Genomic DNA, 22,025 nt, shown 5'->3' with positions numbered 1-22,025 from the left:
TCTGAGAGATGGGTATTAAGCAGTGAAAGCAAAGCACTCCTCCCCTTTGCAACACAATCAGATCCTGCTTCTAGGGGAAACAAATGACTTGCAGTTTAATGTAACAAGTGGCATTTTGCAGGAATCTTTTGCCTTTAGAAAATATATTTCTTTTGGGGAAAAAAATAATCTTGGTTGCCTTTTTTATTGAGCTTCCTACAAATGCATTTGTCTTGGGAGCATTTAACTTGTTTTTGGCATGTGGTCCAAACACAGCCCATTGCAGAATGGGGGATTAATAGTTTAATTAAGAGTCATGAGATTTAAGACCTATAAAGTAGCCTTTTCTTTTGGAGATTTTTTCCCTCCGATTTGTACTGTCAGATTTTCTCTCTCCAAAAACATATTTTCAGTGGATACATACTGCATCTTCTCAGTCATTCAAATGTTCATCATAGTGGTTTGAAGTAATACTTGAGGCCTATAACATTTGGATTATCACTTGCCCAGCTGTGCATACATACTGGAATGTGCTGCTTCAGAACATGTTTACCGCACTGTCACTATTGCATAATTTTTACTAAATAAAGCTCTTAAATGCTGTTCAGAGGTTAATGATCACTTATAACTGCAGCAGTCATGCAGAATACTAGTGGGTTTTGTGGAAATCTTTCTTTAAAATAGGGTTATATTAAGCATTTTATGCACCATTTTAATTTTGTCATCTGATTTTGCAATTTTATGTCAGTCTTATGTGAAAACTCAGTTGAATCCTTTTCCCCTAGAGAGCATCTGAGCGAGTCCTATCACTGCAGTGTTTTTATTGATGCTCTACATCCTATGCATTCTTAAGTGAGAACAAATAGCTGCATTAATAGGAAAATATTTATTACTAGAGGAATTAACCACAGATGTCTACTAATCTTAGTAACACCAGGTTTAAGGCAGTACAGGATACATGTATAAACAAACCATAGAGTACATTTTGGCCCTAAAAGCCTATAGATGAATTATACTGACAACCCAGTCTTCAGGTTACAATATGTGGGCACCACACTCTGCCTACAAAGTGCATATTGTTGATTTGGGGCCATTTTAGTAATTTGTGCTAAACTGCTAAATTGAAGGACTAGTGGCATCCGATAATCTCTCACTAGCCAAGAAGCAGTGCTTTCCAGGATTGACTTAATTTCCTTTGTATCCTTCATTAACATTAGAGAATATTAAAAAAACTTTTTCTGCAAGGCATGAGGAGACTGTTACACTTCTGTCAGCCCTTCTGTGGTTAAAGGAAATTTTTTAATTGCAAGTTTTAACACAATTATGTTTTTAGGAGGAAAGGCACATTCTTATGTGATAGTCTTTCCCTCCCTTCCTTCCTTGGGACAAAAATGTTTTGCTGAGAGTAACTTTAGTAGGGGAATACAGGAAAACAAGTACTTACCACCATATGAGTTTTTAATTGCAAGATATTTGTAAATAAAGGAGTTTGGAGTCATGTATTAGATTTGCAACTGATCTCTTTCTAACAAACTTTCACTGACAACCAAACAATAGCACAAATGGCAGGTCACTTCCACTATGAACTTGTTTGCACACACTCATCAAATTCAAAAAGTATATTTTCAGGGCTGAAAGTTTGTAATTATCATGTAGCTTGAATTAAAAGTAGTGGATTTTTTTTTGTAATTTTGGGGAAAATTAAATAAAAGCAAATTAAAAGCAAATTTTGAAAGTTCTCTGGAGAACAGCATAAACCACCATTAAGACTTCAAATCTAAGGAATATGTGCCCTTTGGGACATCATTAGGAAATCCTACAGTCTGACAAGATGCAGAGGCTGCAACTCTCAACCTTCTGCTGGGACAGAAAACTGGGGGAAAAACATATGCTTCCATAAAAAGATAACTGGGGGGGACAAGTGTAGTACAGCAGCTAGTTTAGGATGTGTATCTTGTCAAGAAGGAAAATGGAACTTGGATGAATGCTGTTGCATAACAGAATGTCTTCTGTCTTTTTAATTAGGAACAGCTAAGCTAATTTCATTTATGACTTTTTTTTCATTTGTTTTTAAGCTTTATTTTACCAGTGATGGATGTATTATTTTATATTATTTTATTTTATTATATTACATTATTTCATAGAGATGTTATATATCTCTATATAAAATGTAAAAGAATAGAATACAAAGTGACCTTTATAATTATATCAGGGTAAATATTTACTCTCCTTGCTGAGGTTTCGTTGAAGTGCGTTGCGAGAGCCCTCAGTCTTTAAATGTCTAGCGTTACATTCTGTGTCAGGCATCAGAGATTTTTCACAGAGCTAACATGCTAAAGGAACTATATCAGCATAGGACACCATGTGAGCAACGGCCATGGAGAAACTCAAGTCAATAGCTGGACTAGGAGAAAATGGGTTGCTAAGAGTGCTCTGGCCAACCTTGAATTTAAAACTAGCTGCTTGAAGATCCAGGAAAGAAAACAATTTCTTAGTTTGGAAAAGGACTAGGAAATCCAAGTCTCTGTATTTTAAAAATTTGTAAAGGGCTTCCCGTTCAGAAAGATGCTCAAGGTCCAGACTCCCTTCTAGAATGGTATGCATTTGCAGGCATGTACAACAATTTGTATCCCATAATCACATGCAAAAAGACAGTAGCAAAGCAAGGAAATGTTATTAACTGATAAAATTTTAAGATTTCAGACCAGAAGTACAAAAGCAGAATATTGTTGAAATTGTTAAAATGTTAATTTTCAATGACAACTTCATTTAATCTGCCAAGATAACTTTAAAAATGTAGCACTAAGTGACTAATTATAGAACATGTGGAAACATCATTATGTTCTGTTATTAGGTCTTTTATAGCCTTTCCTTAAAGCTTCACAGCTTTCCTAGATTCGTCGCTATTATCCCACTGCTCAAACTTATTTTATTTTCTGTAGTAGATTGCTCTTTGGGTCCTAATCATATATGTTACGGCTTTGAAGATTGGAGTAGCTAGTTTTAATTAAGTCCACAGCCAAGAGTTGAAAAAGGATGTCAAAACAAAGATCTTTCTATTCAAATCCTTTCCAAAACTCCATTTTGTTGAATTGCCTACAAATTAATTAAAACAACAATAAAAATAGTCTATATTTTTACAGTTGTATTCCCTTTAGTATCTTATTACATGTTAGGACCTCCAAGTGTTTATGCACACGCAGAAGGCTACTTACAAAAATACTCCAGTAAGAATGAAAAAGTTACTCGCAGATAAGTAATGACAGAATCAGGGCTTTATCTGAGTGCTTATCCTACAGACATTTAAGATATGAATTAATCCCATTAATTTATGGATTTTAAACTTGATTCAGTTAAAAGGTGTTGAGGGGTAGGAATGAGGAGGGAGTGTTACTAAACCACTTCTTATAACTGAAATAGCATTTTTGTCTCACTGTGTATTTCTCGTATCCCAGACAATTGGTCCTCTAGCTGAGAGTCAGGTGGAGCATTCAGTATTGTTTTACCCGTCTCTTTTGACTCAATATTGTGCAGAAGTGGATCACCTAGATTACCTTTCCCAGTCTTGCAACGTTGTGAATCCTCCCAGATAATTTGGCTATTACTATGATTATTTTAGTAGCTGTTCTGCATTGAAGGCTATAGACCAGGCCAAGAAATTCAGTGCTATGTGTTTATGATGTATACAGCCTTATCAGATAGACTCATAGCATCACATGAAAAATTAAGTCATTAGGGACATCGGAGGTCACCTAATACAGACTCCTGTGCAAAGCTGAGCTAACTTTGAAGCTAGATCAGTTTGCTCAGGATGTTTTTTTTCACTTGGAGGTGGGGGTTTTTGGCAAACCAATTTTGGTTTTCCAGGGCAAACTTGATTATAAAAAACTTGATTTTGTGGCCAGCAGGATGAGGAAGGTGATTCTGCCCCTCTGCTCTGCTCTCGTGAGACCCAACCTGGAGTACTGTGTCCAGATCTGGAGTCTTCAGCACAGGAAAGACATGGACCTGTTGGAGCAGGTCCACAGGAGGGCCACAAAAATCATGAGAAGACTGGAACACCTCTGCTATGAAGAAAGGCTGAGAGAGCTGGGGTTGTTCAGCCTGCAGAAAAGAAGTACTTAAGAAGTGCTTTCAGTACTTTATGGGGGCTTACAGGAAGGATGGGGATAAACTTTTTAGCAGGACCTGCTGCGATAGGTAATGGCTTTAAACTAAAAGAGGGAAGATTTAGACTAGATACAAGAAGGAAACTTATTACAATGAGGGTGGTGAAATAGCGGAACATTGCCCAGAGAGGTGGTAAATGCCCCATCCCTGGAAACGTTCAAGGTCAGGTTGAATGGGGCTCTGATCTATTTGAAAATGTCCCTGCTCATTGCAGGGGAGGTTGGACTAGATGACCTTCAAAGGTCCCTTCCAACCCAAACTATTCTATGATTCTATGATTCTATAAATTACAGTGTGGAATTTATTTTTCTCTATTAAATACACATATTTTAGCACAATGACTAGAGAATAAATCTATAATGGATTTTGGCACTAAATATACTTAATATATACTGAGCATAGTTCCCATCTGTTGCTGAATCTCTGTCATCGCTCAGAGCAGTTCTTGAGATTTGTTACCCCTGTGAAGATTTTTATCACTGAACTTTTCTTTAACTTGCTGTCTACTATGACTTTAATTCCCTTTACCTACTCCCATTCCATTGGCCCCGAGCAGGCTGAGCAGATTCTTACTATGTTTGCAGTTTTAGAACACTGTGCACCGGGTTTTCACTTTCACTTTGTATTTGCCTAATAAGGAACTTGGAGCAGCAGTAGGTTGAACAATCCTAAATGTTAGAAAAAATATATAAACTCAAGCAACAACCCAAAGCAAAACCTCAGCAGTTTACTTTCAAGGTTAGTTTCAAGTTTACATGCAAGTAAACTTGTTAGAACCTAGCCATCTGTACACTATTAGGTGCGTATTTGACACACACACACAAAAAGGTAAATAAGAAAGCTGTCAAATGACTCTTGAACATTCAAACGGCTCAAAGGCTCTTTTTGTGGTAATGTTGGCACAGCTCCTAAGTGACCAGATGGAATTTTATTAACACTCAACAGGACAAGGGCTGAGATTTTGTTTCTTAACTTACTATATTTGAAACGCTTGTAGAGAATGTGTCAGAAAGCTTGATATTTTTTCCTACTACGCAAAATTACACATATACCTTCCTGTAATGCAAAGATGTTGACTACTTCAGAGTTTTCATTTCTGTAAGTTGGGTAGGAATAGAGAGATGAGATATATGGTAATTTAAATATTGCAACTTTTTAGTGAATTTTAAAAAGATGTATTTATATACAAAATTAGTGGTCATATTAAAAGCAGGATTTAGAAACAGACTTTTTAATTAGTGGACTTAAAGAATATATTTTTACAAGAAAAAAACAAAAAAATATCTAAGCATTGAAATACCCTTGGTTTCTGACATCAATAACCACCGACAATAGTGATGTCACATTTCCATTTAAGGACTCTGGTAAACACAAAAATCCATGTGAATTTATACAAATCCTCCTTTTCTGGCATCATCATGGGTTTATTGTCAGTAAGAAATATCTGAAAACTGAAAACCTGCATTGTCTCTGGTAAATTGCAGGATGACCTTCAAACCAGACAGCTTAAGAAGCAAAGAAACAAAATCTGTAACACGCTGTGGACCTGTTGTTTGCCCTGTGCCTTTTAAGGACTTCCTCTCCATATGCAAGGTTTTCAGGAAACTCATAATAGCCAGAAGTGTGCTGCGTTACAGACTAGTATTTCATAACATCTGACTTACCTGAGAAGTCTTCTTCATGAAGAGCACTGATGTGATACACAATTAGAGTTAGCACTATTAATTATGAGCCTGGGTATCTTATTCGGGCAAAATTCTCGTTGGTGGTGAAAGATGAGCCTGAGGGCTTTGAACAGAATCAGATTCCATATCTGTTCAATAACTCAAACTGGTAACATAAGTATAGTTATGACAGATATTGTACTGTGGACTTACATTGTATAATTTATATGTACTTCCTTGCATAGTGTAGGCTACAGACCGGAGCTTGTTGAAGTCAATGGGAGTTTTTCTCAGCTTCTTCTTCAGTATACTGTTGCCAGTCCTGGAACTTTGTATCCTCAGCCTTGTATTGCCTGATTTTCATTTATTTATGCATTTATTTTATTTTTATTAAACTCCAGTTTATACCTTTCATGTAGAGAAGATGATAGGCCCAGTATCATTACAAGAGGAAAAAGTAATTTTAACTTGCTTACTGAAAAAGCTAAAAGTAGATTAACTTTATTATATAGATTAGGAATGTATACTTCAAATTTAAATCATTGTCCTGCCTTATAGCATCTGCAAATGTCCATTCAGACTAACTTCTGGCATTACATATGTGTTATTTTGTTGCTTAACAAGCCATATTTTGTACACAACTTGGAAAAAGTATAGAGAACTGGGAGCTTCATTAAATTATGCAAGGAAAAAAATATCTATATTTGTTCTAATATTGTAATATATATTAAATCAGTGTTTGTTCTAATATAGTAAGGGAAATAATTTAAAGGAAAATTAAAAAATATTTTAGGAAAATGTTTTTCTCTTACTTGTTTTTGTAATGGCTGGATTAGCATTTGCCATCTGTAGTCAGTTAACTTGAATCACATCAGGATCAAGACTTTTAAAGTGGGTGTAGTCAGAAAAGGTTATATGCAGTAGCATAGGCAAAGATCACCTCAAAGAAAAGATTAATCTGAGAGAGTTTACAGGTTTAAGTGTGCTGTTTCTATTGTGTTCTAATGTGTACTATTTTGTAGATTAATTTTCTTCTGTTTGTTTTCATCACCTGTTCTCTCTTCTTGCTGTCTTGACCTGATAAAGTGTCTCTTGCTTGTTGATTAAAAATGCTTCAGGCAGAAAGCATCTGGAGGGGCAGAAGAGCAAGGGGGAAAAAAAGGGGACAAAAGAACATAATTAAACAGCTAATACAAATGAAAAAAAAAGAGCCAGTAAAGAGATGCAAGCCCTGCCAGTTGCATGTGTGTGCACACACACGTAGGTTTTTCTCTACTCCTGCTCTGTATGGTTATCTATTTATATGTAATATGTCACTGTAGGGAATGATAGCATTGGTTGTTATTAAAGTTACCCCTTTATTTACAAGATCCTGTTTCAGTCATTTACTGACTCTTCAGGAAGAGCTGTGTTCTATGTCAGGTGTCTGCTTTAGGCTGTCCATTTGCATTTGCTTGGTGGGTTTTGTTTTAGCGTTTGCAAGAAACAGGTTTGGACCATTGTCTGAAGTATCAGTGTTCATTTAAGAGACTATTTTGGTCCTGTTGTTTTTCCCCACAGAATTTTTTCCTTCTGTGCATAGGGTGGGCAGTAATCCAGGATAATCTGGTGACTGAGAGCTTCTGTTGACTCAAGGACCCTACCTCATGTTGCAGTGCTTTGAAGCCATGTCATAAATTAAGGAGGGGTGGGCATGTATAGAGAAGAATTGGTCTGACAGTTAATAGCTGAGTATTTCCACAAAGAACTGGATCCTCCTGTCCCCCAGTGACACACAGTTCCTGTAGGAAAATATGGTAGGCAGTTTTTAAACCAAATATATCCTTGGTAATCTCTTATCATATCTCATGCTTTCTTGATACCTACCCGTGATGTGTTGTGGTCTGCTTTATAGAAATGCTGAAGATAATTCATATCTGCATCTGAAGACTCCAAAGGAATCCAGAATGTGCAGTGACTCTCTAACCTGAAAATCAGGAGCTGTCTCATGTTGGAAGCCCCAAATTACACACAAATACTTTTGACCGTAAACTTCCCATGTTTCAGTTCTCCTGTTCAGTCATTATGGAGATCTTATAACAGGGAATACATGCAACTTTTGCACAGATACACATTTTACTTATCTGGGGGATTACATTGATAATAGTATTTGTTTAAATCTAACCACCTTAAGGAAACCATGACAAGTATAACTGTGGAAAAAAAACCCAAGGAAACTTGAGAATGCTGAATGATGAGCAAAACATTAAAAAAAAAATAAAAAAATATCAAGATTGGCTTAAAAAGTCATTATTTTTTAAAGGATAAGCCTTGAGGTTGTTTTGTTTCTGTTTACCCTTGTAATATCTAGTTTGTATTTTCAAGTTGTTTTTTTTTCCTTCCAAAGGTAAGGGCTAAAAAAAAAATGTATAATGAGAAATGACACCTGATATTCTGAGGTGTTTGTGATTCACTGAATGTAATGCCTTTGGAGAAGTACCAGCTAACACATGATAATATTGTGACAATTGATGACCTAGGAATTGCATAATTTTTACTGTTCTTGGGAGCTGGCGTGGGAGGCCACCAAACTAAACAATTAATTTCCACAGTTTCAGCTAAAAAGTCAGAATCTGGTTGGCAGCAGAATGAGACTGTTGTCTTTTGTGAACCAAGTGCTGTGGCTACATACAGTGGCCAGCTGGTTGGCTCTGCTGTAAAACCAGTTCATTGCAGCCTATAATAGCTTAAATCCTGGAAGAAACCTACTTACTTCTCGGTGGCCACTCTTGTCCTTCAGTGGGGATTGATAGGCAGACCAGCAGTGCTGAAAGGATACCTGCAGCATGAGCTTCAGTTCCCGAGCATTCTTCACGTGAGCTATCACATATTATATTGCTGCAGATCAGACCTATGGGAGGCAGGAGAAAGAAGAAGTGTAACACCTATCACACCCAGCAAGAAGAGGTGCACAATGGTGCACTTAAAGAATGTGCTTTCAAATCCTTATTTGTGTTTCCCTTCCTTTTTCTAAACAACCTGTTCAGTGCGTTTGTCTAGAGACAGCAGTGCTCCTAACCTTAGTGCTTCTACACAGCGTGGCTAGTAGTACAGGTTTGACACAATCTGCCAATGTGAGAACATTTTATGTATTAAATAACATTGTGGTTTTGTTAGCCAGTTATTCCGAGTAAGAAAAATCCATATACACCATGATACACAGTTACTTGTTTCCTGCATTAGCTATATTCTCAGGATATAAAAAAGTTGAGCCTTAACAGGACTCGCTATTTGAAAGCTTAGGTTGGGATATACATTTTGTAATTTTCTTTTGGTTTTGACATACATCTATACTTGAGCTGTTATTTTTGTTGATGGTGTGATCTCTTCACCAGGGAGATGAATTGGTGCTTTTTTCATGTAAATACAGTAGGAAGGTTAGGAAAATTGCTACTTCTGTGCTATATTACCTGTACAGATTTCCTTGGAAGAGGTTTAGAGACTCCATGTAACCTAAGTGGGCAGATAAGAACTACACAAACTCCCAAGATGCTGAAGTTACGCTTTTGACTGTCTTGCAGCTTTTCTTTTTGTGTTATTGCTGGCAGGAGTTGAAGCATCAAAGGACATTTCTATTTTGTAAGGATACAGGGCAGGTGCCCTACCCTGCCCTAGCCTTTTTCCCCATATGAGCAAATTGCTGCAATTAACTTTGATTTTCCTCTGTATTCAAAATTCTGATGCTGCTTTCCAGAAATGCAAGTACCCTGAATAGTAATCTGGAGAGAGAAATCGCTTAAAGACTGTCTTTAAAAAACTTTCTAAAAAGTAAGGGAAAAGGGTAGGATCTGTTCAGCAGGGTGACTTTGAAGACATTAATTGTGATATGCATGAATTTATGAAATTGATATATTTAGAAAGTCATGTGAACATGTGAGAATTGAATCAGAGGACACAGAGGAAAATTACGTATTATTTAGGGTAGAGACATTTTTCTTCCATTCAGCACCCAAACCATTTTTCTCTGAAATTTGACTAATCTTGATACAATACAGCACTTAGGATACAACAGGCATCTTACCTTCTTTATTATCAGTTTTGTAATGGAGCGTTGAATAAAGCCACTGAAGTGGATTCAGTTTTGATTGTAGATGATGTGGTGTGTTTCTTGCTCACTAAGGAACCTGTGAGAATTTAAGAGGCTTTGTCTGTCAGAAGGTCCCAATTAGTATTTTCTGTTATGTTCTACATGTCTCCTGGGTTTTCGTAATGTGGCTCAGTGAAGATCAGGCACCTGGAGAAAATAAACTATATGAAAATAAAATGTTCAGTTGTCTGTCAATTCAATGTAATTCTTTACAAATTGGTAGCCATCTTGTATATGATTTTTTTCTACTACTCCTAGTAACAGAGTACCAGAATCTTTTCATAAACTGAGAACCATGTCTTCTTCAGTTGAAATAATTACTTTTTCTATCATTAGTTGATTTTTAAATTAAATTCATGCAGTACAGATTATCTGTATCAAACAATATGGTTCTTTTTATTTATGAAAAAAATCTATTTCATCCTTCTTTGGGGACCTGTTTTAAGCAAAACCTTTTAGGGCTTTTTGTAACTCAGTAAAAGTCGTTATGTTGATTTCACTGAATTGTGATCAGTTTCTTTGGACTTTAAGAATATTTCAGAACTTCAGTGTTTAATTATGAAATATAAAAATATCTAAGTCTGTACCACATTTTCCTAGGGAAGGGACAAAAATCTTCCAAGATTTTGCAAAATCTTCTGAAGCGTCATTCTTATAGTCTAGCCTTTGCAACTCAGGATTTAAGTAATAGAGAAAGGATCATTAGCATACAGAAATCAATTACAACAGATACAGATCAATATACTTTGCAATCGTGTAAATATGTTTGTATTAATATCTATTGTTTATCTGTGGCTACAGTGAAAATAATATGCAAAATTATTGTCAAAGATCTCAAATTTCCTGCGAGGCAAAAAAACCCAAACCAAACCAACCAACCAAACAAACAAAAATAAAAAAAACACCAACCCAGAAAATAAGAAAAAAAGTCATTTTAGCTAATCTCTATTTCTGGTAGTCTTTGGTGCTGATCATTTTAATTCTACTTACAGACATGTTATTGAGGAAGTTCAGAAGTAGTAAAAAAAAACCCCAAAACCACCACACCACTCTTTTTGCTTAAAATTAACCTGAATTCTACAGCAAAGTGAAAATTTTGCATTGGCAAGAGATTCCAAGTGAACTGAATGCCGACTGATGCTGCTTTATTTAGGTTTCTATCCTGATTTTAAATACAAATTGAATAAGTAGTTGTTAGCATGTATAGACCAACCTGATAATTACCAAAAATAATTAAGAAGCTTACTGCTCAGGTGGCAATGAGTCATAGCATGTCAGTATTTTCAGGTAATAAAAATGAAGCTTCTTGAGAGATCGAGGTGTCAGAACAGATGCTGAAGCAAATGGATAAATGAAAGAGTAACAAGTCTCTAAGACCAGATGGTATATATCTAAGATTCAGAAAGTGTTTAAGAATGAAGCAGCTGAACTGTTGACAAAAATAGGCACTCTCATTAAAATTAGTTACTATGGTAGAAAATTAGAGCAAATGTACCTAAGTTAAAAATGCATTGCAGCAGGAACCCTCCAGTTAGTGATCTATCAGTATTTACCCAGAGCAAGTAAAATCAGTTGAAAAAAAAAGTTAACCCACCTCAATGAACGTGGTAGGACAGAAGCAAACAAGCAGGATTTCTGCTTGTTCCTCCCTGATTAAAATGTCTGGATTAATGGATTTAAATTTTAATCTGGTTTAGGGCCAGGATCAGCCTCAGGACCTGTTCAGAACCAAAGATGCAGCCGATAACAAGAGTTACCTTACTGGATGTGGAGAAACCACAGAACCCAAAATCTTTTCCAGCTTGCTGGCTCCAAACAGACGGCCCAGTAAAGTCCAAACACATCTGGAGAGATTTGTTTGGATATCTTCTTTTCTTGGTGAACCAGAGCACTGAGACACAATGTGACAAGGCAAATGCCATACAGCCACCTGTATCCGAAAGTCAGTGCACCCAATTGCCCTGTTTCTGACAGTGAATGACCAGTACTTGATGCCTGGGAAAACACTGGACAGGGCAGGGACAGGAGGTGGGCAAGTACAGGGTGGTATTCTCCCAACTTCCAGTAATCTGACTGAAACTTCCTAATTCAGAAGTTTTATGTGTATCATAGTATTAATAGCCATGCATGGACTTTAGTTTCCTCATAATTGTTTTCTAACTGAGTAAATTAAATGAATCTGTTTATAGTTCCAGCCTCTTAACAGTTCGATTACATGAGGTGTGAAAATATACTTTGTTCTCTTTAAGTTTGTTGCTTGATAATTTCGTTTTGGTATTCTAGTTGTTGTGCTAGGAGAAACAGTAAATATTAGCTTTCTTTTTATTACCTTAGTACATACTCATGATTCCATACATCTAGATAATTTTTTACCCTCAGTCATCTTTTTATCAGAATGAAGAGTCCTTGCCTATTTGATTTCTTGAGGAGCAGTTCTTCTTTACCTTTGCTCAGCCATATCTGTGCCTTTTGTAGTTCTGCAGCATGTCATTTGCAGCATGAAATGACTAGAGTTGTATTCAGTATTAAAAATGTGGGTGCACAGTAATAATTTTGCAGTGGCAAAATAGTTTTCTATTTCCTGCTCATTTCCAAACAAAGCTGTTGATCTTTGAATTGTCACATTGGTCTGGTCTGTCCTTACCAGATCTCCTGGTTGTGCATCCTCAGGCAGTTTAGATGACCTCCTACTGGGGATAGCCCCAGGCTGCCAGCACACGTCTTGCATGGCAGCAGAGCAGAACCAGCACCCTGTAGCTCATGCTGCATCCATGTGCCCTGGAGAGATGCTGTGTCTCTCCAGAGACTCAAGAGAATGGGGGTGCTTCAGACTGCCCATTCCACTGGTGTCATAACTCTCAGAAGGAACACCTCTAAGGACCAAAGAGGAATCCTGTGCTGGGTTATTGCTTGGAAAGGTTATGTACAAGAGCACCGGTGCAGCCAAAAGTGTCTTGTTCAAACAATGCTAAGTGAAAAGAGACACCTGTAGGTATAACCAGCATGGCTACAGCACCCATACCTGTTTGTCAGCTTTCAGAGATGTGTTTCTCTGTGCCTGGAGATCCTTCTCTGACATCACTGACTGAACAACACCTCCAGAACAGAGTCTGTAATTCTCAGGTGGCCTAAATTTCCACAGCAATCAGGCACAAGAGGGCCTGCTAAGGAAAAAGGGCAATTGCCACTTTGATGGCCAGCATTTCTGTCTCCCAGCTCTGGCCAGCAATGCCACTGTGTAGGAGAGAAGCAAGATGGAGCAGAGGTTCACGTAGGACATGCAGATCCATCTTCTATCTGTGCCAGGCAATTGCTAATCCAGTCTGTGAGTATGTCAGTTGTGGTTCACCTCCGGGTTGTCCCAGTTGTGTCCTGGCAGCATGTGTTGCAAGGACTTGCTGTCAGCCGGCCCCATCTGTTTGTCATTCCTGAGAAGAGTAAAATGATGTGGGAATCCATTGAGTCACATTGGACTTTCTCTGCTATTAGAGGACCACTGTTACTTCTGTTATTATTTTTAGGAGAAAATAGCCAGCAAAGTTTCTCCTGGCATCACCTATCAAAAATTAATTCTTTACCACCAGCCTCTGACAGCATGTATCTGCCACCTGATCAGATGCCAAGTTTCAAAATTTCCTGGCTGGGCAAGAACAGAGAGTTGTTTCTAGTGACAGATTTGGGTGGTTTGACAGAAAACACTGTTCACTTGGGAGCACTTGAGGGCAGCTGCCGCAAAGAAAGGAGGGGAGGGAGTATTTTTTGGCAATGATCTAAACATGAGGACAAAGTTATTTTGTCCTCAATAAACTGTATCTTTTGGGTATTTTGCATGTCTAGGTAGATAAACTGTTGTGTGGGACTAGGTATCTCATGGGGGACTATGTATCTTAAGACAGGGTATCCAAGAGGAAGCATCTTGGCTTTTCCGTATGTATATTCAAGAAGGACCCATCCTGTGCATTCCTGCCAGCTTATTCAATGTCTTGGGAACTAATGGGCTCTGATAATTTTATGCTTTTGTTGGAGAAGGGGCATCTGGGGTCATTAAGGACCAAAAGCATGCTACAGATCTCAGCAGTTGCTGGGCTTCCTGCTGCAAAAAGTAATTCAGGCCAAATACACCTACTCTTCAGGCAGCCAGTTTCAGGATCAACAAACCATACCCCACACCCTCCCCACACCCCTGTGGGAGGTTGTCAGGGTTGGGACAATGACTTGTGAGGTAGGCATTATATACCACAGGGCACCTCAGGCACCACTGAATATGGTTGTGCATGGAGTGCTCTGATGATGGCATGGGGGCTGCATTAGAGTAGAAACACAGATGGTATCGGAAGGGAAGTGAAGAGCGTAGGGGTAAGGATGGCTTGGGAGCTGGATGCTGGCCTAACTGGATTACGTGTCTGGTCTTTGTGTCAGTTCCTAGGTTCTCAAATAACATAAACTCAGAATACACTTTTAGTCAAAAACAACTGTGGGGAGTCAGCAGTAGGTTTTCCTTATAGGTTAGTTTGTACTGACATTCTAGGAAGTTAAAGTCCATATAAGAAAATTAAGTAATTTCTGAAGTATAGTCCATGTAGACGTATGCACTTGATTTTTAAAGACATTTATGCCTTTATGACATAAGGAGACATATAAAATGGCATCATTCCTTCTGCTTAATTTGATGTCTTGCTGTTTGCTGAGAGGCAGTGAAACAGACTCAAAAGGCTCTTGAGGCTAATACAGCCGCCATCCCTGTAATAGCAAAACTGCTTATCTGATCAGCCTGTTTCAGTATGTCTCATTTCAATATCTATTGATTTTGAATTCCTTATCTGTTAAGTTGCATGTATAATGTAATAGTCCCTGTAATAACAACAGTATACTAGGTGTCAATCCAAAGATACAGGAAAGGTGAATGATATGTTCAAAGTCTTATTTTTTAAGAAAATATCTATACTGAAAAAAGTCACAAAACATACAAAAATAAACTGCCCAGACAAAAGCTATCCACCTAAATACTTAGCTAAAACATTCTAAATAATTTTTTTTAACATCAGCCTTAGAAGATGGCTTTTTTGTGTACCTTGACTTTTTCTGTGGTTTTGTTGTCCCAAAGCTCTAAGGTACATCAGTTTGGATGAAGATGCCCAAGGAAAAATTAGCAAGTTGGTTCTTGCCTGCAGAAGCTGCAACCTTAGATATAGTATTAGCTACCTTATAAAACTATTTGCAGCCTAGCTGGCATTGCTGTGGCCCTGGCCCTAAACAAGGTTGATCAACTACCAAATTTTTACAAGACGAAAGAACAGTTCTTCTGTGTAAAACAAATTGGTGACTGAAAATAGGAATGAGTCACAGAAAAGCTCTCAGAAAAAAAGGGTATGATGAAATGAAATGGAATATTAAAGCATTCGCTTATGTTAGTTTCTGACTGTTTGTCAGAACTGTAAAAATGCCTGCGCAGAAGATAGAAAAGTTTGTGATAGTAGTAATGTTGTGCCACCACAAGCAATGCGGGCTACGGTAGTATTTAAACCACCTGGGTTTTTTTGAGTGTTTGTGTAGGAGCAGTTATCAAGGGAAAACAAAATACAACAGTAGGTGGAATCGGCCAGACAGGCCTGACAGCTCTTGCCAGACTCCACTTCCTGATTTATCAGTTTGTATCATTATGATATATGGGATTAAGGTCTACGGGATTCAGGGCTTTTTGTCCAGATAAGAGAACTAATTCTTCTGAAAGCAATCCGATAAACCAGGTATAAGTGTGAGCGACTCCATGTGCTTGAGGTCATCAACAAAATAGCTGATACTTCTGTTAAACTTGATGCCTCACAAACTCAGGACCTGATACGAGATTGCTGAGCAAGCGTGCCATAGGGAACGTTACTAGCCTTATTTTTACCTTTACCATCCTGATCCTGCCCACTTAGATCTTCCCAACTAATGTAAGCTTTCAAATGATATTGCATATTGAGAAAAATCTACTTATTCGTGTTTCCCTGACACTCAGCCGAAAAGATTCCTTATATTGTTTTTATCTGATGAGTTTTTATCTCTGAGAATCTGATCAGACTATGCAGTAACAAGCCTACTGGAAACAGCTTCTCTAGAAAGAAAGGAAGAGACAGAAAGGTAAGCAGGAGATGATCACAAGAAAACAACGGGGTTTTTTTACATGGAAGACAAGCATCTGCAGCTTCTTCCATAAATGACAGGTTCAGGGCAACTGGGAAACTGCACAAGTCAGGAAGCCTTGTGTGGTTATATGCTGAGAGCCTGCTGGAACACTACAGACCTTCCTCTCTGAATATCCCTGTCAGTGTCATCTCAAACTGTGAGGCTTTGTTCTTTTCAGAACAGCAAAAGGAAAAAAAATAACAAAACCTCTGAATCTGTTTAAGATCATTTTGCATATGTCTGAGATTCTCAGGTTTCAGAAGTAAATGTGTCTTTCAAGGTATTGACCCTGTTTAGAAGGGAGACCAGCTTTGACAGAAGGACTCAAAGTGGGCAAATACAGTCTTTCCTGAATAGTGTTTTTTTCCTATGTGCCTGTGGCCTTCTGACACTGTGCCAAGAGGTCTGTTGTTTCTACAGTATTCCTACTTAGGTTTTCTTCTTTTGCACAGAAGGAGGACTAAGTTTCAGGCTGTAGTTGTAGAGTTGTAGGCTTATTAGAAAATCAAGGAGTGTTGTAATTTATTTTAGAAGCACACTTCATGCTAATTTAATTTCTGTTATTATTTTAAAAGTACATATAGTACCCAATCATATCTAGTGACATGGCAACTTTGCACATACTGCAACATAGCATTGCAAGACATTTCAAAAGTGATATGGCATACTGCTGCCACACATGTCCATTGATTCTTGAAGCGTGTGTCTGAAGTTGAAGTTAAATATCTATGTATGTCAGTGGGATGTGCACATGCTCAGTGCCATGAAAATTTGAGTTGTTTGTCCTAGGGAATAAAATATTTGGATAGTTGCATTTGAAAATTTTGCCCAAAATGCATCGTTCTGCATATCATGTATAACTGTGTAGTATTAAAATAGTGGGCTTTCCCCAGAAAAGCTTAGTAAGGCACTGAGCAGAAAGGAGAGGTAGGAAAAGAGACTGGGGAGACCTTCCTAACTCTGTTGCAAGTTCTGATGTGGCACAGAATGGAAGAAAGTACAAGTATTTGAGGTAAAGCACTCATCTCTGCACAGTAAAATGAAATAATAGGGGGGAACTTGTGATTTATTGGGCACATACAAGTAGAAGAGGCTATAAGAGAGAAATAAAATCTGGGTGTTCTCTCCAATAACCATAGCCTCTTTCCATAGTCTGCAAAAACTGCTGTGAAGGTAAAGTTCTTCCCTGCGCATTTTCTTCTTTCCCAGATTGTGGTAACCCCTGTTTTTTATATATATAGTAGATTTAGTCCTCTTGCTATAAATGGTTGCTACAGTTTCAAAGCTGTGTGATACATACAGGGAGATGAGATGCCTGTAGAATGGAAGAGAATTAGTCTTATATTAGGAAAAAAATGAAGAGAGGAATATGAGACGGAGGTGGATGAGGAAAGTATAAGAGAAAGTGGAGCACACAATGTTAAATTGTAGTGGGTCTGGTCATTGGGTACCCTGCACCTGTGTCTTTTGACAAATTCCACTGATATTTCCTGAATAATTTATTTAAGGAATGAGATTTTACAGTGCATGTTCAGCTCTACTGTTGGCTAAGTGTCATTCAGTAAATGTGTTTCAGTAAGCCTGCTAGACATTAACGTAAGTCAGTACAAGGGAAAATGATAAATCTTTTTTTTCTTGGTAGCTTGATCCAGGTGGTATCAGTTCAGCCTAGCAAGGAGAGGTGGTAGGGGGGCAGGTCTGAGATTTCAAGGAGCACAACGAAATATAGCTGCCCCAAAGGCTTTAACAGAGTTGCCTGCACGCCACTGGCTCTCTGCATTTAGGGGTAATGGGATTCCCAGCTATAGTGTACCTAAGAGCATGTACGTTACTGAATAGACAAACTAACTGCCTGATAAACTATTTCATGACAAGTTTCTTACCTAGATACTGATACACTTTAAAAATGAAGCATCTTGCCTCTATCTGTGTGGGATATTGGGCTACAAAAGCATATGCTAATAAAAAAATGGAGGTGGGACAAAAGCCATAGCTTTGTCTGAGAAGCAGAGCATCTCCAGGAGGAATGAGATTCTTCGTGGGATGCCTGCTGTGTCTCCACTGTGCTGCCAGTTCCTCAAGGACAAATAAATGCAGCATAAAGAGAAGTTCTTGCCATACCTTCTTTGCTTTGCACCATCCCATATGTGGGCAAGTGAAGAGGAGGCAAAGCACAGCAGCTGCCAACTCGCCTATGAAGGGGGCTTCCTACACCGTTGTGAAGCTCTAAGGCAGCACTGGCTGCCTTTCAGACCCAGAAGATGCCAGTGATGCATTGCAAAGGAGCTGTACCTACAGTTCTGCAGGGCTTGGGTCAAGGCTTTTTGATTAGTCACTGAAGAACAGGAGACAGCTAGACATTATTTAATAATATTTGTTTTGAGTAACTCTTTCTGCTTACTGACAGAGTTGGCATGGAAACTGAATCAGCACTCATTTTTTAAAAGAATAGTCCATTCAGAGTGAGGTTAGTCATCAGTGGGCAAACCAAAGAGTCTCGGGCTGCTGCCGCTAACGCTTACACCTTGCTCATGAATAGACAGAATACTCAAAATGGTATCAGTTGTATTACCCCAACTTTTATGGGAATAAATGTGCATCTATTGAGAATTATGTTACGAGATTTTGGGTGGTGTTTTGGGGTGGTTTTTTTTGTTGTGTTTTGGTTTTTTTTAAAGAGCAAAAGATTATTTAATTATCCAAAATCCACAACACAACTTCCTTATTTCTAGAAGATGCCTTATGTTTTTACAGATCAGTTGAATTTAAGGAGTTAACACAGTTCATATAAACAGTGGTGCTTGTAACATTGTGGTGGTAAATGGCATAATACTTAAAAGGCTATAAGCTTAGCACTAGGGATCTGTGAACGTATAGCCAAGATGGAAGCCTACACAGCATGCAGAAAATGGCATTTTCAATTACTTTCCCTTTATTGATGAAAAAATTCAAGATCTCCTTATTTCCATCATATTTTTTTCCCCACACAAGGACAGAAGCAAAGAAACGGCTGCTGGTTTTCTGTACCACCTAGACTGAGAAAATATTGATGGCTAAATTGCTGTTCAGTGGCATTTCATAAAGTGCCTGCTGGCATTCTATTCTCAGAGGCAGAATGATAAATGTATATTTAAATTTGAAAAATTTAAGTTCATCTATAACCTTTGACTCCTGGCTTTTCATATCCTCAGAATACAGACCATACATGCCTTCTTCATTGACACAGCATCTTGTTTACTTTATAGTAACTATTTACATTCAAGACTATAATGCTGTTACCAAATTGATGAGGACACTGATTTCTCTTTTCTTTGTGTTTACCAAGCAGATAATTTAAGTGATGCCCTGAAAAAGCTGAAGATAACAACGACTGACAGCACAGCAGATAGCTTGGAGGGATGTTTGGACTGTCTGCTTCAAGCTCTGGCACAAAACAGTAAGTTGTATGGACCTTTCAAATTTTCAATCGTATAATGAGATCAGTGAATTAAAATGGAGGTAGGAAAACATGGCAGAAAGACTGACTCAAGCAAGTAGGCTGCTGGATTGGCTGTTTTTTTAACCCATATATCCGTAGCATTCAGGTAGCAACGAAGACAGTGACAGGTAACTGTCTGGATATTTGGAATAGCTGTAGTCCAGTCCTTTTTCCAGTATGAAGTAGCACAATTATTTTTCCAATTGATCACTCAAGAAACAAAGAACAGGGATGGACAAATAAGCCTGATAGGATAGGAAGAGAGATATGGAAGCTGTTTGCTTATTCTGGTTAAAAGAGCATAGTTTCCTATTTGTAATGTATTTTTCCTCATTCCTCTGATCACATATTTCTTATTTCCAGTAGTTTCAATTATCATAAATAGGCTGGATATCCAAAGATAATCCAAATTTGACATGTGGTATGGTAACAAAAATAACTTAAGAATGGAACAAGATGTCTTTTTTACCAAAAGCTGTAGAATGTGTGTCCCCACTTGCAGTAGGCAGAAAGGTATGGTAAATGAAGATGACAGCTTACAAGACTTTTCTGAGTTTAACTTTCTTAGCGCTTCAGATGGTGGCAGAAGAAAAATCTGTGTACAATTTCAGGTTGAAAAACTTGTCAAGGTAGATACAAGCCATGGTTAGAAATTCTGTATTTAAAAAAAATGTTAGTCCTTTCTAATATCAATACACTCAAAAGTACATACTATTAATAAGTCTTGTTTCTTTCCCATGATGGTATTCTATAAATCACAGCCTTTTGCCTTAGTTGATGTAAAATACTTCATGAGGTTTTTCACAAAAGAACATAAGCACCACCCATATCAAATCAAATATGGGTTATAACAGCCTCTGCATTTAATGGCAGTGGGGTTTTAATTCTGATTAATTTGCAAGATGTCAGCCAGGACATAACAAAATATTTGTTTTCTAGATCAACCTATTTTTTGAAGAGGTTGAATTATTATTCTTATGGGTTTATTTATAAGGTATATCCAATCATTTAATCCAACTTCCAGTTGGAACTGGAACTTCCGACTTCTAGTTGGATTTGGTATTTCCAGTACATTTAAGTCTAATACTTAAACAATAAGTACTAAAAAGAAGATGGTATGAAAAGTGACAAAGTCCTTAGTGTAAACAACACAGTTTACCATTTTGCCTATGAAGGTCGCATATCTGTGTCACAGAACAAATTTGGCAGATGCAAAATAATTTTGACTAATGTACAGCAAACTTACCAATGCTTCCTTGCAACCATCTGACTCTCTTCCATCTCAGTATAGGGCTTTGCTCTTCCTTCCAAAATCTTTTCTAGTCTCATAGCTGCCAGATGAGATAAGAAGATTATTAGGATTTTGACCTCTCTCTTTCGGGTGGTTTTGCAAAATTTAGCTATAATCCCTACACCATTTACCATGTTCTTTGCATGTAAGTCAGTAACATGAATGAGCTTCCATACGATGTACATCTCCACATATTTTCAGTTTCCCAAGATTGAAGGCAACTAAAATAACTCTACTGAAAATTAGATGGGTTAAATGCGACATTTTTTTTCAACAGCTAGCTGGTGATTTAGGAGCCTGTATATCAAATCCCTTTCAAGTGAATTAGACATTTCAATACGTAAGTTTTGCTGAGTCTCTCTGGACAACAAGTTTTAGTTCTCAAGACAGTTTGACGATTTTGAGAAAAAAATCCTGATAGAAGGCAGGTTTCTGTTTTGGAGTAAATTTGTGAGAACAGGAGTAGATTCAAAAGACTTCAGAGATTATGAGGTAAATTGCATGTAATAGATGCATGCATTTGCACTCAACAAATAGATGTAGAATCAGCTTTCTAAACGCTGCAGTCTCTGAGTTATTATTGAGCTACCAATATATTATGACTGTCCTTCCTTTGACTAACAACCAACAAATGGCCTTTCTCGTAGTTCTTATCCATCCAGTTAACATCTTAATATGGATTTGATTGATTGATTGATTTTTTTTAGTTACAGTGTATATTATCATCTAGATGATATACATATGATATCATATAGATATGGGGTACACACTGTACCTCTGTGTCTGTATGTAAATTATCATATAATAATCATATAGTAATAAAAATAATCAGATTGTTTATATAAACTGCATGTTTATTGTAATACAAAATAATTTAAATAAGATTTCTCAAATAATTACTCTGTTCTCCTTTAGTATATTCCCATGTGTATGATTACATTAATGAAGTATGCATTCTGATTATAGTTTGGTAAATCATCACATTCGAGTAACGCTAGAAAAAATAAGCCATGCAAGGAATAGAGTTTATTTTAAGGAAATTTGATAGGACTATGATTTCATTGGGAGTTCATGCTGGTACCATAAGTCATAGGACTTTGTGTTATTCACTTCATTAAGACTTGGAGATAAAAATTATTTTATTTTATA

General features: G+C 37.4%; 1 protein-coding gene across 2 annotated transcripts in view; it reads left to right on the top strand.

Moving 5' to 3' along the window:
* The window catches only part of RAP1GDS1 (Rap1 GTPase-GDP dissociation stimulator 1), a 101,897-nt gene that overhangs the window by 17,716 nt on the left and 62,156 nt on the right, over positions 1-22,025 (top strand). For both annotated transcript variants that reach the window (XM_074147128.1, XM_074147127.1), the window contains exon 2: positions 19,436-19,543. In XM_074147128.1, the coding sequence (XP_074003229.1) occupies positions 19,436-19,543 (108 nt within the window). The remainder of the gene's footprint in view (positions 1-19,435; positions 19,544-22,025) is intronic.

This window comes from Numenius arquata, chromosome 5, assembly GCF_964106895.1.
Source record: "Numenius arquata chromosome 5, bNumArq3.hap1.1, whole genome shotgun sequence".
NCBI classification, from domain to species: domain Eukaryota; kingdom Metazoa; phylum Chordata; class Aves; order Charadriiformes; family Scolopacidae; genus Numenius; species Numenius arquata.
This window is presented reverse-complemented; position numbering and strand designations above follow the sequence as displayed.